Here is a 17,657-nt window from a genome sequence, read left to right as displayed (position 1 = left end):
AAATTTTTCTTTCTTTGATAACGGCAAAATTTAAAGAAATTGCTTTTATTTGATAAATATATTTCCTTAATTATTCATATTGTATTACTTAATATACAAGCAATATTATTTCACATTTTTGTCCTTGAAAGTCGATTATTTGTCTGCCCACCTTATAAGGAGATGGGGAAAACCCCCTTTTTTTAACTAACTAATCAGATTTAAAGTGTCAGCAGTCACCTCTTTCTGTTTCTTTATGATCACAGAGAATTCAGTATATGGAATCCGTGGATTCAGTTCACAGCCCATCAGAGTGGCACCTTCATAATCTTTAATGTAACCAACATACTTGACTTTCGGAACTTTTATATCCTTGGAGAATCCCTGAAGCAATACACAATGTCACAATATTTTTCTTTTTACCATTCAATGTATGTAACTACAAAATGGCAATTTGCTCAAAAAACAATTATGTTGAGAATTACTTTTATGAAGTAATTTTATTTTAAACTTTTATGAAGCTTGTTGATAAAACTTAACAATGTAACAAATTAACAGTAAGCACTTACCTCTCAAAAATGTAAAATAATTAAACTGGTTGGATTTTAGGTCCGGCTATTTTACTGAATAGTTTCAGCTGGCAATATTTACTGAGAGACTGTAGGACACATTGACGCTCGCAACTGTACCTCAGTTCACTTACACAGACTACCACTACATTTAGATGAATGCAAATTGTGCACAGTACTAATTGGGTTAATTGTGCAGTGTACTGCTATTAATCACTCAGCCCATTTAGAAAAAATACCGTTTAAAATTGGAATGTAAATTTTTCTTCACTGCAAAGGTAGTGAAGTTACAATATTTAAATGTATAAAATATCCTAAAATTGATAGCATACAGTAAGCAACTAAACTATTATCCTTCATTAGGTGATGCAGACAATTATACATGAATTTTCTTTCTATGCTAACGATGCCAATACATCACTACCCACAAACACCTCATTCTACCTGGATTCACAATGTTTTCCTGCTATACTAGACTCCTAGGCATCAATTTCCACACAGCCCTCCAGCTTGACTGTCTTAAACTCAGCAGAAATGCTGGGACAACCATGGAAATATTTCTAAATGTCACTCTTTTCACCTTCTCCCCACTGTTAACGGGAATACAGTGCAGATGTGTTATGGATAAGTACAAGATCTGGAACACAAGGCTAAGGGGTAAATCAGGCTTGTCCAACTTTTTTGTACGAGGGGCCACATTTCAATTTTTTTCTCATGCCAGGTGCTGACGAGCAAATTTTGAAAAGATAAGGTTTGGCATAACCGCAAACATGAATTTCAATAAAATGTTGCGGTATAAAGTAAAGGAACAACTTTCTGAACAAATATAAAACATTGTCAAAGTAATAAAATACTGAGCAATTCATGGCGATTACCATTAGAGTAAGAAAATGGTTAAATTGTGCTTTTCCAACTCACTCTCAGGGTATTTATTCACTTACTCTCAATAGTCCACACAGTGGGTGATGGTGTTGTTATATGGGGATGAGGGTGAGCCAGATTCTCCCTCATTCACAATATGCCCACACACACACACTCTCCCTCACAATACGCACACTCCTTCACAGTACACACATACACACTCCCTCACAATACACACATACACTCTCCCTCACAGTACACACACACACACACACACACACCCTCCCTCACAGTTGTGTCAGTGGTGGAGGGAGTGAACATTAAAGATAGTGGATGGAGTGCTAATCAAGGGGGCTGCTTTGTCTTGGATTGTGTTGAGCTTCTTGAGAGTTTTTGGAGCTGCATTCATCCAGGCTAATGGAGTTTATTCCTCCCTGATTGTGCCAGAGTAGTCATGATGTAGAGATGCCGGCGTTCGACTGGGGTAAACACAATAAAAAGTCTCACAACACCAGGTTAAAGTCCAACCAGTTTATTTGATAGTAAACCCACAAGCTTTCGGAAACGCTGTTCCTTCATCAGGTGCGTGGAAGTTTCTGATCAGAGAAGGGCATATAGAGGCACACACAGTTTACAGAATACTGATTAGAATGCGAGTCTTTACAGCTAACCTGCTATTCAAGTTTCCGAAAGTTTCTGGGTTTACTATCAAATAAACTGGTTGGACTTTAACCTGGTGTTGTGAGACTTCTTATTGAGCCAAGGTAGGCAGTGGACAGGCTTTGGGGAGTCAAAGGTGAGTTACTTGCCACAGAATTCCCAACCTCTCGACCTGCTCTTGTAGTTGTAGTATTTATAAGGCCAATCCAGTTCAGTTTCTGATCAATGGTAATCCCTGGATGTTGACTGCAGGGGATACAGCAGTGGTAATGCCATTGAAAGCCAGATGGTTAGATTCTCTCATTGTTGGAAGTGGTAATTGTCAGGCATTTTTCACTTATCAGCCCAAGCCTGAAAGTTGCCCAGGTCTTGTTTCATTTGGACACAACTGCTTCAACCACTGAGGAGTCATGATGGTGCTGAACATCTGCGCAATTATCGGCAAATATCTCCATGTCTGACCGTATGATCTTTTTGATTTGATTTGATGGAAAGAAAGTCGTTGATGGAACAGCTGAAGAAGGTTGGGCTGAGTACACTATCTTGGGAGACTTCTGTAGTGGTGTCCTGGGATTTAGATGAGGGGCCTTCAACAAGCACAACTGTAGGTAATTAATTACTTTGACAGATACGGCAATATATACTTGGAAAGGTACAGGAATAGGTTGTTACACTGTATGAAAATCATCTTAAGTCATAATTTAGATTTCTCGTCAGTAATTGTATACAAGCCTATCCACTGTGGTAAACAACATACTCTTTGAGGAGCACAGAAAACAAGAGCACAAAATGACATACCTGCTTTTTGAAGTAGCCAATTGCATATTCATCTGCGTAGGTGAGGAAGTTTAGAATGTTATGCTTGATGTGATATTCCTTCAGATGATTCATTAGATGAGTTCCATAGCCCTAAAGGAAAAAGCATTTGACCATTTGGTAAAGAACAAAATTCAGTTTGATTTGCCTTTACCATTTAATATTTTTTATTAAAACAAAAATTCACATTTCTATAGCACTGCTCATGTACTGAAGCAGGTCTCCAAGAACTTTTACAGGAGAAATATTTTAATACTTCCATAATTTATTTTCCAAAGCATTGGTGTCACAGGACTGAACAGTGAAGATCACGGCTCATGAATTCAACAACACTGGCTGCCTATGGCTTACACCTTTACCTGCTGCTTCCCAATTGGTAAAGCTGGCTCTTAAATCAGCCATGCAAATCCAGACTCAGTTCCTAGACCATGTTTCCTTAGTTGATCTCTGGTACATGGCACTATGTTAACTGCACTATTATTTGCTTTGGAAGGTTAGGCTGCCTTCTCCCAACTTCTAACCAATGACTTCTGGAAAGTTCACCTGTGTGACCATAGGTTGAAAGCAGATTTGGTTCGGAAATTGGTAGAGTGGCAGAAGACAGAAGCTGGTATTTTCCAGCCCCATGTAGCAGAATTTCCGGTAGCGGAGGTGGCTGCCAACGGGATCTTCCAGTCCTGCTGAAGTCAATGACCACGTGTATTGCTTGCTAGCCACACTGCCAGGAAACCTACTGTGGGGGCATGGGATCGCCTTCGGTGGAACCAAAAGATCTTGCTGGCTGGAAAATCCCAGCCAGAGTAGGGATAATGGATATTCTACTTGGCAAGATATTTCATAGGAAGCTGTACTAGAGCCTCATATATTCACTATTTACATATAAGCAGGTTTTTGGATGACACAGGAGTACATGGCATTATTAGCACTGGAAAAGCAAAGGGTTACAGAGAGATACTAAGGTTACAGAGTGAATGGGCAAAACTGTGACAAATGGCTTTAAATGTGGACAAGCATCTTTGTCATCTATTCTGATCCTAAAAGGGTTAGATCAGAGTACATTATGAATGGTGAAAAGCTAGAAACTGTAGATCTCCAAAAATACTTGAGGTCCATGCACATCGATCATTAAAATGTCACAGACAATATGCAGAATAATTAAAAAGAGCAATGGAAAAGCAAAGTATGATGGATGCTGGAAATCAGAAATAAAAATAATAGAAAATGCTGGAAATACTTGGCACATCAGGCCAGAGGCAGGCTTACACTTTTGGGGACCCTGCACTCTCCCTCTTGAGGGGGCTCGGCAGAGTGGATGGTAAGATGTTTTCATGAGTGGGAGAGTCTCGATTAAGTGGACATAGCTACAAGATAAGGGCTGGTCATTTAAAATTGAGATGCATAGAAGTTTCTTCTTGCTGAGGGTGGTGAATCTCTGGAATTCTCTACCCCAAAAGCTTGGAGAGGCTGGATCATAACAAGTATTCAAAGTGGAGGTGGATTATTACTTGCTAGATTGGGGAATAGAGGGTTCTAGGAAAATAGCACGGAAAAGGAGCTGAGGCCAGCATAGATTAGCCATAATCATATTGAATTATGGGTGCTGATCTTTCATCCATATAAAGAGGCAAAGTTTCAATGACTCATTAGTTAAAAGAGCCTTGAGAAATAACTTGCAAACTCACGAGATGTGTCAAATCTAAGATTCCAACCAGAAGCCAGCTGAGGGTTGTGAGAGTCGTGGAGATGAAAACTATGAATTACAATGGCCAAAATTAACAAAGAATTTTTCTAAATGGTGTTCTTTCCTTTCCACCTTTCCTTTGTTTATGAGAGTGTAATGAAGAGTCATTAATCATGAAGCCTATTTGACTTCTATTGTAGAACACAGAACATTACAGCACATGACTAGCATAAACTACATCATTAAAATAATGCAGATCACCTTCAAAGTCTGCAAAATTACTAGCAGGCAGATGTATTGGTGGTGATTTTGCTGTGAGCGCAAATAGTGACGTAGGTGCAAAATCTCGTGAAAATGAAAAACAAGATGTTTGCTGGTGTGATCTCATTTTCTGATTTTCCCCATCCTTCACCAGTGACATAATGAGATTCCTGCCCAGAAAGAGCGGGAACCTCATTTTAACACTTTTAAATATGATTAGCGGGTTTCTGCGCCAAATGGCTCCCCCCCCCCATTTAAAATTCTCCCTCATTGATGTAGGGTTTCAACAAGTATTTAAAAATGTGAAGCAGTCGAAGGGTACCTGCAGGGAGCACAAAGGTAAGTAAAGCTAGGCGTTGGGGGGTGGGGGGGGCGCGGTGACATGCCCAGGCATATCCCTGGCACTGTTAGGGGGCCCCTGTTGGAGCAGGCCCTCTGGGAACCTTAGCTGGTGGGGGAGTTGAGGTTGGGGGTTGGTGGTGGTGTGAGGAATGCTGAAGGAGTGTCACTTATGTATGTGTGTGTGCATTTTTTAAAGTGTGATTGAGGAGCCAGTTTGGCAGACCCTGCCTCACCTGTGTGGACTATGCCTACAGATTCACTGGCACTCTGTGCACATACAATCTGGAGAGAAAATCCGGCTGTGCAGCTGGAGAGACACATGCTGGTTTTCTTGCCCCAGACAGCACTTGTGCACTGAGTGCAAATTTCATAATAAAATTGATGGGTTGAACTCTAGTTTAAAGACTTCGGATTTATTTGGGTCTACCTCTTCTGCCGCCATAAACTGTAATTAAATTGGAACTTTAAACACATAGGAAAATATTTAAGATTTAATGCATTGCTTGTTAATGAATGCAAATTATTATTTATTTTTAAGTTCACACTTACCTTCACTTGTTCGTTCGATGTTACAGCACAAAATACAATCTCTGTAAAGCCTTGTGTTGGAAACATCCGGAAGCAGATACCGCCAATCACACGGCCATCTTTGATCAAAGCAAGGGTCTTGTGTTTACTAAGATTTAACCAAACGAAACAACTTCAAAATTGAAAAGTAGTCAACTAATCTTTTTGTAGCCTCTATTTATGTACCAAATGTAGCAAATGCTTCATGTGGTAAATGATTGAGCTATAAAAGGTTGGTCTTGTGCACTGATGTTTATATTGAAAGAGCTAGGTGCTGATCAAAGAAGATAAGTGTTACCTTCAGCGATGGTGATAAGCACATAGGGCTCAGACAGCCATCCTTAAAAGGTGCTCTCCCAAAATAATTTTATTTAACCCAAAACGCTAAAGAACTTAGCATATTAAATAGATCCTAAATATTTTGAGTGTTTGCTTTAGTTGGGAATTTATTTAAACTGGCCTTGTTAATGATTAAAACAATTGTCCATTTCATCTAAAGCAAGTAAATGAGTTGCTTTCCAATCTTTTTTATGTTCTGTGTCTATTATATATCCATTAATTTAAAAATGAACCAGGCATCATACAACCACTTGCTCTGTTGGCCTTATCTATTCATCAGGCATAAAATGTTCAATTGTTTCTTTTAACAATGTCTTCCTTTTATTGCCACACATCTCCAAGAATGGTAAGTCATCACCAAGCAACGCTGAAGAGAGAGGCCTATGATCTCTTGAGGTCTGTGAAATAGGATTCCAAAAACTAATCTCGGCACTGGATCATGCTGCGCACAGTCAGCTTGTGTTCTACTGTATTGAGTGTACTTCTACAGAATAAGCCTGAGAATACTCTAGCCAAACTCACCCAGTAAATTAGGATCTACTCAACCTTAAAAGCAGATGAAACAGAATGCCACCGAATTTGTAACTATTGTCGTTAGTTGAAAATGAGAGCTGCTTAAGAATTACATGAAGTAAATATAATCAGGGTGAAAGTGATCTTTGGCATCAGTGGAAAAGAAAATAGGATGTAAACTGGATTGGCAATTCACCTAGCACCCAAGACCAATTTATCCTTCACCGTGGTTAAAGAATTGAGCCTTACCATATGACAGATACATGTTTTTCAATTCAACAAACAAAGTAATATGGGAAGTTGAAATCAAAAGAGAAAGTGCTAGAAAATCAGGCAGCATCTGTATGCAGAGAAAAGAGCTGACGTTTTGAGTCCAGATGACCTTTTGTCAAAGCTGATATGGGAGGTTGGTTGAATTGAGATACCATAATAATATCAGTTATAAGTCATGCACTCACGGGTCAAAGACTAGCCGAGTGATGTATTCCTTCGGCATTCTGGGCAATTGATGGGAGAAAACATTCTGTAATCCAACCAGCCACATCATCATTTTCTTGTTTGGTTTTTGGCTCAGCGAGTTTCCCACGACATGGAACTCAATCACACCCCTTCTTTCTTCAAGCCTTGCTGCCTCATCTCTGGCTGCATGTGCAGATAGTAAGCTAGTCTTGTAAAGGACAGGATTATTAACATTTTCCTATCATAATTTGTAAACTTTCAACAGATTGCAATCAATACCATGAATATCTGAGCTACATAAATCAATTTAAAAAGATGACCAAAAGCTCCATTTTCTCCGCATGGACAAACTGCAATAAAATATAGGATCACTGCAAAATGCCATACATGGAGCAAAGAGCAAGTTATAACTAAATCAGGAACTTGATATTATAGATAGTGTATTCATGTTATCTGAAACCCAAGATTTAATTAGCACTTTAAGTAAAGATTGCAATTCTAAAGATCGACATTATTTGCATATTATGATAACTAACCCATTTTGAAACACACGCTATAAATGTTTCACATTGATTTAGTAGCTATTTGGTTACTATTTAATGTCAAATACTGAATTATTTACCACCAGGAATATATTAAAATCAAAATAGGGAATCTAGGTTCAATATTACAGAATATATCTCAAGGGTATTGTAAAGTAGCTACCAGAGAATTACAAGTCTTTAACTTGGATGTTGAAATGCTTGATATCCAATAAACTTTGGAGGGGAGCTGAAGGAACAGGGGGATAGAGCAGTCTTATAAAAGCCAAGTGAGAAACTTAAAAAAAAGGATAATGGGCTCAATTATTTTCTTTGTTTAAATCTGGCTTAAAACATAACACCTCAGTAACAAAACTGATCTACATTGTATGTAATTCCTAGCAAGAAGAGTTCAATACAGAATAGGACATGGGCACTTACCTCTGGACCCAACATTGCAGCTGGATCTGTGATAGTTGACATTACTTCATTGACTAGTTCCATAGGGATGTCCCCCAAAACTCGCTGTCTCTTGGCATCTTCTGTATTAAAAGATTCTGCGGGTTTCCTTTTCTCCCCTTTACAAACAAACAATCTGTCAGAACTTTTGCAATAAAAAGTGATGAAATAAATAAGGTGACGAACGACCAGATTACTAACAATGAACAGAATGCTGAATCTTCTTTTGTGCTGGTATGAATACAGCACTACCTACCTACCAGTTGAAGAGTAATTTTTTCCTAATAATCCCTCCCTGCAGAAGCACAGCTGAGGTTGGCAGCTAAATGTCACAGATTATCAAAGCTATACCTTGCACAATTTTGAGCAGGCATCGTTACAGAATACCAAGAAATTAATTTGCAGTGCAGGTATATAAAACACTGAAAAATATAGAATGAATTTCGCATTGTATTAAAAATACATTCTTCCCTGGCAATATTTATTTTCTCCCTTCTTGTTTTCCTTCAAGGTATAGCCCGAGAAGTGGCGGGGGGGGAGGTCACAGCTTTAAGGGGTGCTCATGGAGGCACCCACCTGCCACCGCCCACCAACCCCCCACCCCCCACAAGATCCAACCATCCCCACAGCCTCAAAACCCACCAGCAAGAAAGCATAAAGTTCTTGCCAAGATGTTCTACAGTGACTTGTGTGAGATTTCCCTTTCCTTCTGTGAGGATATGGATCAATAGGTTTTACATCATTAAGAACTTCTGCCAGATTTCCACAATAACCTCCTAATTATTACAATTGACCAGTCCGTCATACCCAATATTTGCTCTGAGCCAGAAGCCACTTTGTTCCTCCAGACAGGACTCAAACTTCCACTGTTGGTTTGATCAATGCTGCCAGAAGCTGGGCTCGATCCATACCCAAATGGCTTCATGTTTGGCAGGATCCCAGAAACCGCAGGAGGGTTGACAACTAACATTCCAAAGACATAAAGAAGCCAAAATAATGAAACAATGGTCTTAAAGAATTACGTTTAGCTGAGCTGTCATAACAATGTACAACTTCATTACATTTATTATAGAAGAACTAGAAAACATTACGAGTCAAAAAAACTTTCAAAAAACATTTTTAATTTTAATATCCCCTTTTTGTAGATGTTTTCTGAGGTTCCCAATCCTGCAGGGAAATTCAAAAATGCTGACATTAGTTACCTGCATGTATCCCTAGTTGGATGTTACCAGAAGACACCAAGAAGTCTAAGTCCCATATAGGAGAGTTGTGGCTGTACACTTCTTCCTCTAACATAGAAAGGAATCTATAATGTAAAAAAATGCAGTACTATTTTCTGTGCACACTGTGGTCACATATTATTTGGGAAGTGATAACAACATTAACAGTTTTCAATATCCAAAGCAACAAAATATTTTTAAAAAGTTGGTCTCTCTGTTCCTGCATTCTATACAAATGGTATAATTTAGTTTACACAAACTCTTGTCATTTCTCCTATGAAGATGTATCACATCACATTTCTCTACACTAAGTATCATCTGTCATACGTCTGCTCAGTTCACCAGTCTGTGTCCTCTGAAAGACTGCTATGATTATCCTCATTGTTTAAAACATTTCCAAGCTTTTTGTGTCATCTGCAAACTTTGAAATGATGCTCCTCATACTCAAATCCATAAAACCATAGAATCCCTACAGTGCAGAATGGCCCATTGAGACTCTCTGAAAGAGTATCCCATCCAGGCCCTCTCCTCCGCCTTATCCCTGTAACCCTGAGCATTTACCATGCCTAATCCACCTACTCTGCACATCTTTGGGCTGTGGAAGAAAACCAGAGCATCCGGGGAAAGTCCATGCAGACATGGGGAGAATGTGCAAATGCCACACAGATGGTCACCCAAGGACAGAACTGCTAACCACTGTGCCACTATGCCAGCCCACGTGCCTTTCTCACCGCCAGATACAATGCTCGCTGGACCAGTTACCATCCTTTTTCCTCCATCTCCTATAAACCCCAGTTTATCCTCAACTCCTCCTCCAATATCATATAATGAACTGCCCCTTCGCTGCTGGTTCTTGGTGCCCTAAAACTTCAGGTTTAATCTCCTCATCCTTGTGTTCAAATTCCTTTTTTTTTTAAAATTAAATCACTCCTCTCAATTCCTGTTGTCTCTAGGCTTACAATGCCCACTCACCATCCATGGACCCATCACTACCTACTGGTTTCAGCAAGATCTGGAATTCCCTCTCTAAACAACACAACTTTTCTGTAGCTGCAAATGTTCACTGCCATATCCCTAATGGCATTCACATGGAAATAAATCACTTTTGAGTCAACTACCACCTCCGGTTAAATAAGTATGCCTGTTTTCATGCAATTGTACTTCCTCTTGGTCTTAGTAAAGGTGGAACCTTTGGATCATCGGGTCATAGAGGTTTACAGCATGGAAACAGGCCCTTCGGCCCAACTTGTCCATGCTGCCAGTTTTTAACCATTAAGCTAGTCCCAATTGTCCACATTGGCCCATATCCCTCTATACCCATCTTATCCATGTAATTGTCTAAATGCTTTTTAAAAGACAAAATTGTGTCCACCTCTACTACTACCTCTGGGAGCTTGTTCCAGACATTCGCCACTCTCTGCAATCCCAAATTCTCCCCTCTCCCCATGTGAACAGAAGTTCCCCTTCCCAGGAATATCTTTCCCACAAAGCTTTCGACACCATTCACCTCCAACACTCCCCGTGAGAGCGACTTCCACATTCTCCCGGCTCTCCGGATAAAGAGCTTTCTCCTGTATTACTTATTCTCTCTGTCTCTCTCTCTCTCTCTCTCTCACACTCCTCTTGCATGCCAGGAGTTGTTATGCTCATCTCATCTCTTTTGAATGGCATAAAATAGACACATGCACCCCACTGTTTGGAATGTTTTCAGTAGAAATGAGTTCAGTTGCAAATCCTATCTCCCTGCCAAATTAAATTTTATTTAAATCCTCCCAGGTCCAGAAATTTTGGGGCTATGTTAGTTCATTTTCTCTCCTCCCATTCACCCACGCCCTCACTTTACCACAATAATTACATTTCACTAAGTACCTCATTGTATTTGAAGGGCTTGGGGCATCTGAAGATCAAGAACAATGCTCTACAAATGCTACTTTTTTCTACACTTTTTATGCTTATAAAATTGAAAACTATCAAATAGACATAAAGCTAATATGACAAATTTGCTTCAGGCAATCATTTAAATGGCACACTTTATTTAACAAGAGCTTTAGTATGGATTTGAATTCAAATTCACACAGATTACATTAAACAATTGGATGGAAGAACATTCACGAAATGAGAGTGAACAGGCTTTCGAATAAGTACTTACTTTGGGAAATGGGTAAGGATCAATGTTTGCTTTTCCAAAGGTAGCTTATCTTTCTCCAGCCTAGACTTCTCCAGTAACTGGCGCCTCATGACAGTAAAAACAGAGCGAAGCAACGTCCTGCCAAAAACCTGAGTGGTTTCATGCCGTGGGAGACTGTCACAGAACTGAGGGACATTACAGTAGCAAAGCCATCTGAAAAGTATCAACAGACTTACAGTTGAGTTCAAGTCAGTGCGTAATGGAGATACAATTTTTATCTTCCAATGTATAAATGGTTAAAGCATGATTTGTTCCAAGCAAAGCCATTCTTGGCGGTTATATACCTGAACCAGTGGTAGAATTCAATACTGTTGATTTATAAATTGTCAACAACTCTGGATCTCAGCCTATTTTGTGTATTTCTGGAGCTTTAATGACTTGGGTAGAGCACAAATACATGAATGGAATGGTTGGGTTGAACAGCCTGTTTCCGGGCAATGAAGTTACTGTGAAAATCCCTTAACTGCCACATTCCTGCACCTGTTTGGGTACATCGAGGGTGAATTTAGCATGGCCAATGCACCTAACCTGCTCGTCTTTTTGGACTGTGGCAGGAAACACACGCAGACACGGGGAGAACATGCAAACTCTGCACAGACAATGACCTAGGCTGAACCCCGGTTCCTGGTGCTGTGAGGCAGCAGTGCTAACCATTATTCTACCGTGCCGTGATATAACATGAGGCTTCAGGTTCCCTGGGGAATGTGCTGCATGTGGAAGTTCATTTCTGCCCTATTCTTTTTTCTGTTGTCACTGATGTTCTTAAGATGCTATATTTCCCAGCTCCTCCCACCAGTGTGATACTCTGGTCCTGCCAAAGTTAATGGACTTTTAAAATGCTTGTGACATTTTCCAGCCCCACCCCTCCTAACCCTCAGCACAGACAATCACCTGAACAAGTAGAAAGGATTCCACAGTCTGCTCATCCGCAACCATTACACTGGATTATGCAAGTTAACGCTCACTTTCCAGGCAGCTGTCAGACTTTTAAGGAATCCATCACCTCATCAATATTTGATCCATAAAAAAAAGAGATTTCCAGGTGGATCCTAGCTGATGGAAACTCTCCAGTATCTCAGGTATCATTCGTGCACAAGGTAAAATAAAGAGCTGGCATGGACCAGAGTCATCATCAAGCACACAATTTGCATGTTGAAGCAGTACTTCAAATACTCAGATCGATCTAGGCAAATACAGCTAACATGTTGTGCAAGCGTTCACTTCCTCTCTGTGACAGTCCACAATATATGTGCTCTCAAACCTCAGTGGCAGTATATATTTGAGTTGGTTGGCTGTTATGTGTATGGAGACACTTAAGATTGTGGTAACCCTCACATCCCATTAGCTAAGATCTGAGATGCACAAGCTGCATGCTGCAACACTTCAATTACCAATTTTAATTCATTGGTTGAGATTGTTGCCAGCATTTATTGACCAGCCCCAGTTGCCTGACGTTGGTGGTTTGCTTTTAAGTGGTTTTGATATAACAGAGTAGCTTCCGAGATGGCACTCAAACATTTACCACGTTGGTGTAAGACTGGAGTCACACAGGAAGACCAGATGAGAGGGCCTCTTTTATTCCTTCAAAGACATTAATAAGCAGTTACATCTTTACAACAATTAAGCAGTTTCAAGGTTAAACCTTAAAAGCCTTTCATTTCCAGATTTTTAAAACTGAATTCAAATGCTCATACTATTATGATAGGAACTGGTCAAAGTTCTCTGTAATAATAGTTCAGGGCACTGCATTACTAGTTTAGCAACATAAGCACCACATCATTGCACCATTGAGCAGCCAGTGCCTAAGTGTTTCTGGCACCTGTTCAAGTATCAGAGTGGGCTTGGAGGATGGTTCAGATAAGGCATCCTGAGAAATAGCACCATAATTTGTGGCAGGCATGTTCTTATTTCTGAATATTGTATCACCATTGCTGCTGATAGACTAATAACACAAATTAAATCAAGAAGGCCTGCCTTGATTCCTTAGACAATTTGCAAGCCTCTCAAAAACGTAAGAGACTACCCACTTTGTATCGTAGACTCTCAGCCTGCGGCTGAGTATCCATGGGAGAAGCCCCAGTGGTCTCCGGCAGGGTGAGAAATCTGCTGCCGATATCCCTGGAATTCAAAGATGGACAGCAGTGATGCAAAATTGTCGTGCAAGGGATCCACCATCTGCACCTGCTTTCATTCAACTGTTATGGATTGTTTTCTCCTGCAGAGTAAAAGAAGTGAAACATTCCCATCGATAAAACAACATGAAATACTATCCGTGTCAGGAAGTAGCCCATGTTACGCATGATGTAACATTCAGCTATGGTTAATGGCAATGTTATTTCAAGATAAATGCATGTATAATGTTGCGTATTGAAACTCTTCCAGGTGAAGGATGGAATGTGCAGTCATCCCATGGATATTCTTTGTAGGGTTGCAAAGGACTTGATGGCAGAATGAGTGGAGGGAGGGACGGATCTCCCAGTACACTGAGAGTGCCTTTTCAAAATGGCACCTGATTGCTTTGCAGCTGGACTCACCAGTATGTTTTGCAACCCCCTCACACCCAGCCCGGCACAAAATTACCACTCTAATGAAAAATGGCAAAGTGTAGGACAGTCGTGGATTACACCAGTTTGCTTGTCCAAAATGATGCTTGGGGAAAATTCTGGCTGTCCTTTCCAATGCCCATTTTAAGTTTATGAATTTACATATGTTTCTCTGGTCCCACCTAATTAGTTAACTCTAAAATAGTTGTAAACTGTACCCAGTTTTTCTTGATTATTTAACGTTCTTAGAAGAACGCTTTCTGACAACTGAGTATTCTAAAAGACATTAGGGACTATGACATTGATGGTAACTCAGTTGGGGTGGTCTAATAGTTGCACGTGTGCATCCTTGCATGACAATTCTGCATCACTGCTGTCCGTATTTGAATTTTAGGGATATCTGCAGTGAATATCTTACCATGCCAGGGATCCTTGGGACTTCCCCCATGGATATTCAGGCCACTGACCCACAGTCCAGAATATAAAGTGAGTAACCTCTTCCATTTTTGAGAGCTTACACATTGCCTTGGAGAAAAAAAGAACTGGCACTATAGACAGTAAGAAGAAGCTGGGACCTGTATAGGCTGGGAGGGTTGCACCCCAGCAGAATGAGGACCAATATCCTCACAGGGCATTTTGCTCATATGTTGGGGAGGTTTTAAAATTGATAGGCAGGGAGAGAGGAACCTGAGTTAGGAGGCACAAGAGAGGGAATCAAAATTAGAAATGAAAAACAGAAAGTAAGAATGCCAAAGTAGAAAGCAGAGAAAACAAGAAATGGCAGCAAATAGGGCCCTGCTATTAAAAACTATGTATAAAAATGTTAAAACAACAAATCTAAAGGCATTGTATCTGAAGGCATGGAGCATTTGCAATAAGATAACAAATTAACAGTGTAATTGAGATAGAAGGGTATCACGACTGCGATTATGGAGACATAGCTACAGGATGACCATGGCTGCAAACTGAATATCCAAGGGAACTCAATATTTAGAAAGGAAGGGAAAAAGGAAAAGGAGGTGGAGTGGCATTGTTAGTTAAAGATGAAATCAGTGCAATAGTGAGAGTGGGTACTGATTCAGAAAATCTAGATGTAGAATCAGTCTGGGTGGCGTGGTGGCAAAGTGTGAGGCCTTGCTGCCTCACAATGCCAGCAACCTGAGTTTAATTCTGGCCTTGAGTGACTGTGTTGAGTTTGCACGTTCTCCCCAAATCTGCAAGGTACTTCCTTTGGTTAGTCTGGTTTCCTCCCACAATCCAAAAATGTGAAGATTAGGTGGTTTGGCCATGCTAATTTGCCCCTTTAGTGTCAAAAATGTGCAAATTAGATGAATTAGCCATGGGAAATACTTAAGGTTACAATGATAGGGTGGGAGAAAGGGCTTGCATAAGAGACTCTCTCTCAGAGTCAGTGAAGACTTGATGAGCTGAATGGCCTCCTTCTGCACTGTAGGGGTTCTATGATGAGGTCACCCCTTAACTGTCCTTTTTGATAAGCCACAAAGAAAAAGCTTTTCTAATCCTTTCCTTAGCTCAGTCCAGCACAATTTGAATAAACATAATTATCTTTGTATGCTTCTCATTGTAAGCACATGTTTTCTTCAAGATTACGCAAAATTGAACACAATAGAATAAGAGGTTGAAATTGTGCTTAGTGATCAGTAAAAGTATTGGAGCTTTTTTTAGGTGAGCAATTTCTGTAATGAATCCTGAGTAAATGAAATAATTTCAATTAATAAATTACACACTCTGTATTCTTCTAACGATGGTAATAAAACAGCAAAAGAGCTCTTTGTGCAGAGAGAGAATGGAGAAAGCAAGCATGATACCATATGTGGCAGCTACATTTAAAGAGATGTGTAGAAGATGCATGACATAGAAGACAAATGCAAAGTTGACAGCCTGAGGGAAGATCATCCTTATACTTACAGACAAAATTATCTGTTATGGGGAGTGCACATGAATGGCTTTATAATGAGGAAGAACCCAATGTAGAAATAACACCACAAATCCCTCTGCAATAGTTCATTCAAATAATAGTACAGCTGCAGCCATTATGGCATTAATCACCCCTTCTTGACCTATAAGGTTACTGCATAATGAATTTAATGGATGGGATTTTACAATCTCGCTCAACCAGAGACCTCAAAGTCCCGCTCAAGGTCAATGGACCTTCCCATTGTCTGCCCCTTGCCCACTCTGATTCCTGTGGCAGGCGGGGTGGGCCTATCACAACAGTTAAAGTGCATGGGATTGTGGGTGCTGCCCTGAGATGGAAAGAAAGCTGGTTAGTAAACAGGAAACAAGTAGTTGGCGTAAATGAGTCTTCTTACGAGTAGCAGGCAGTGACTAGTGGCGTACCATAGGGATCTGTGCTAGGACTCCAACTGTTCACATTATATACTAATGACTTGGAAGAGGGAACTAAATATATTATCTTCAGATTTCCAGATGATACAAAGTTGGGTGGAAGGGTGAGCTGTGAGGATGTGCAGAGATGTAAGATTAATCTAACTTATGCAAAAAAATCTACTTTCTATCTAACCCATATAGCTTTGATGCCCTATACATCCCTACCCACCTAGAGCCGTGTAAATCTTTGAGCAGATTTTTCTCCAAAAACTAAAATCTCTAGTCAATGACAGCCAAAAATCTGGAAAATTCATCTTGAATTATCCAAGGTGATTAAAACTAATCCAGGCCATCTACTTCCATACAATGATCATTGCCCCACAGAGCAACAGGTTTAGATTCCTCCTGAAGTAATATAGTGAATTCTGTGTTTGAGTCAGCAACCTGGTTCACAAGCTCGCTGGTTTCTGCAAAATGTCTAACATGCTGTCAGAATCTCATGTAAATTTTTAGCATGATTCTTCGTTCTCCCTAATCTATCCATCTGAAATAATTGGATCATGTGAACATAAAAGGCATCTGATTAGCTCAGCCAACAGAATAGCTGGTGTGTGGTTCAGAATAATGGCAACAGCATGGGTTCAATTCCCATTCTGGCAGAGATAGACTTGGGCCCTACCTCTTTGCCCTACCCCTGAGTTTGGAATGCAATGACAAACTACCTCTGACAAACAGCCAAAGAGGTGGTTCAGGGTCAAGCATCAGTAGATAATGTGACCCTCGCCAGCACTTTAAAATTACACAGTGCTGTAAAATAATATGAGAATAGGTGTCTGAGAGGCCGGCGAATTTCACACAGTTTTTAATACCAGATTCAACATTCAGCACAATTTTAGGAAAATGACATCCAATATCTCCTGAGTTACCACCAATCCATGGTGGCTTCAAAAAAATACATTCAGACTTAAGATGCAAACTATTTTTCTGAAAGCGGTTTTTCATTTCCCAAGTGTGGCTTTTTCTATCTACGTGGCCTACACAGCATCTCATAATTATACCTCTGAGCATCTCAACTATTACCAACGTGAAGTCATGAGCCAATATTTATCCAGATCTGCGTTATCACCCTTTTCATAAATTGGAACTACAGTGTTATGCTTCTAGTCTGAGGGAACAGCCCCTGACTCCAATGACCTATGAAAGATGGCAGCAGGTCTCACATTGCTTAATATTTTTAAGGACCCTCAGATGAATATCACCTTGGTCAAAAGCCCAAATTACTTTAAGGCACAGTAGCACAGTGGATAGCGCTGCTGCTTCACAGCTC

At 40.1% G+C, this 17,657-nt stretch overlaps 1 protein-coding gene across 3 annotated transcripts in view; it reads right to left on the bottom strand.

The window, feature by feature from the left end:
* kat2b (K(lysine) acetyltransferase 2B) overlaps positions 1–17,657 on the bottom strand; it is a 58,596-nt gene that overhangs the window by 15,571 nt on the left and 25,368 nt on the right. For all 3 annotated transcript variants that reach the window (XM_080209853.1, XM_080209845.1, XM_080209861.1), the window contains exons 6-13: positions 11,397–11,588; positions 9,230–9,333; positions 8,835–8,990; positions 8,010–8,146; positions 7,047–7,255; positions 5,719–5,845; positions 2,868–2,978; positions 220–363 (exon numbers count right to left, since the gene is read on the bottom strand). In XM_080209853.1, the coding sequence (XP_080065979.1) occupies positions 220–363; positions 2,868–2,978; positions 5,719–5,845; positions 7,047–7,255; positions 8,010–8,146; positions 8,835–8,990; positions 9,230–9,333; positions 11,397–11,588 (1,180 nt within the window). The remainder of the gene's footprint in view (positions 1–219; positions 364–2,867; positions 2,979–5,718; positions 5,846–7,046; positions 7,256–8,009; positions 8,147–8,834; positions 8,991–9,229; positions 9,334–11,396; positions 11,589–17,657) is intronic.

The sequence above is a fragment of the Carcharhinus amblyrhynchos genome, chromosome 2 (genome assembly GCF_965287045.1).
Source record: "Carcharhinus amblyrhynchos chromosome 2, sCarAmb.v2.hapA, whole genome shotgun sequence".
Classification (NCBI taxonomy): domain Eukaryota; kingdom Metazoa; phylum Chordata; class Chondrichthyes; order Carcharhiniformes; family Carcharhinidae; genus Carcharhinus; species Carcharhinus amblyrhynchos.
Note: the sequence above shows the minus strand (reverse complement) of the source record. Positions and strands in the feature narration are given on the sequence as shown.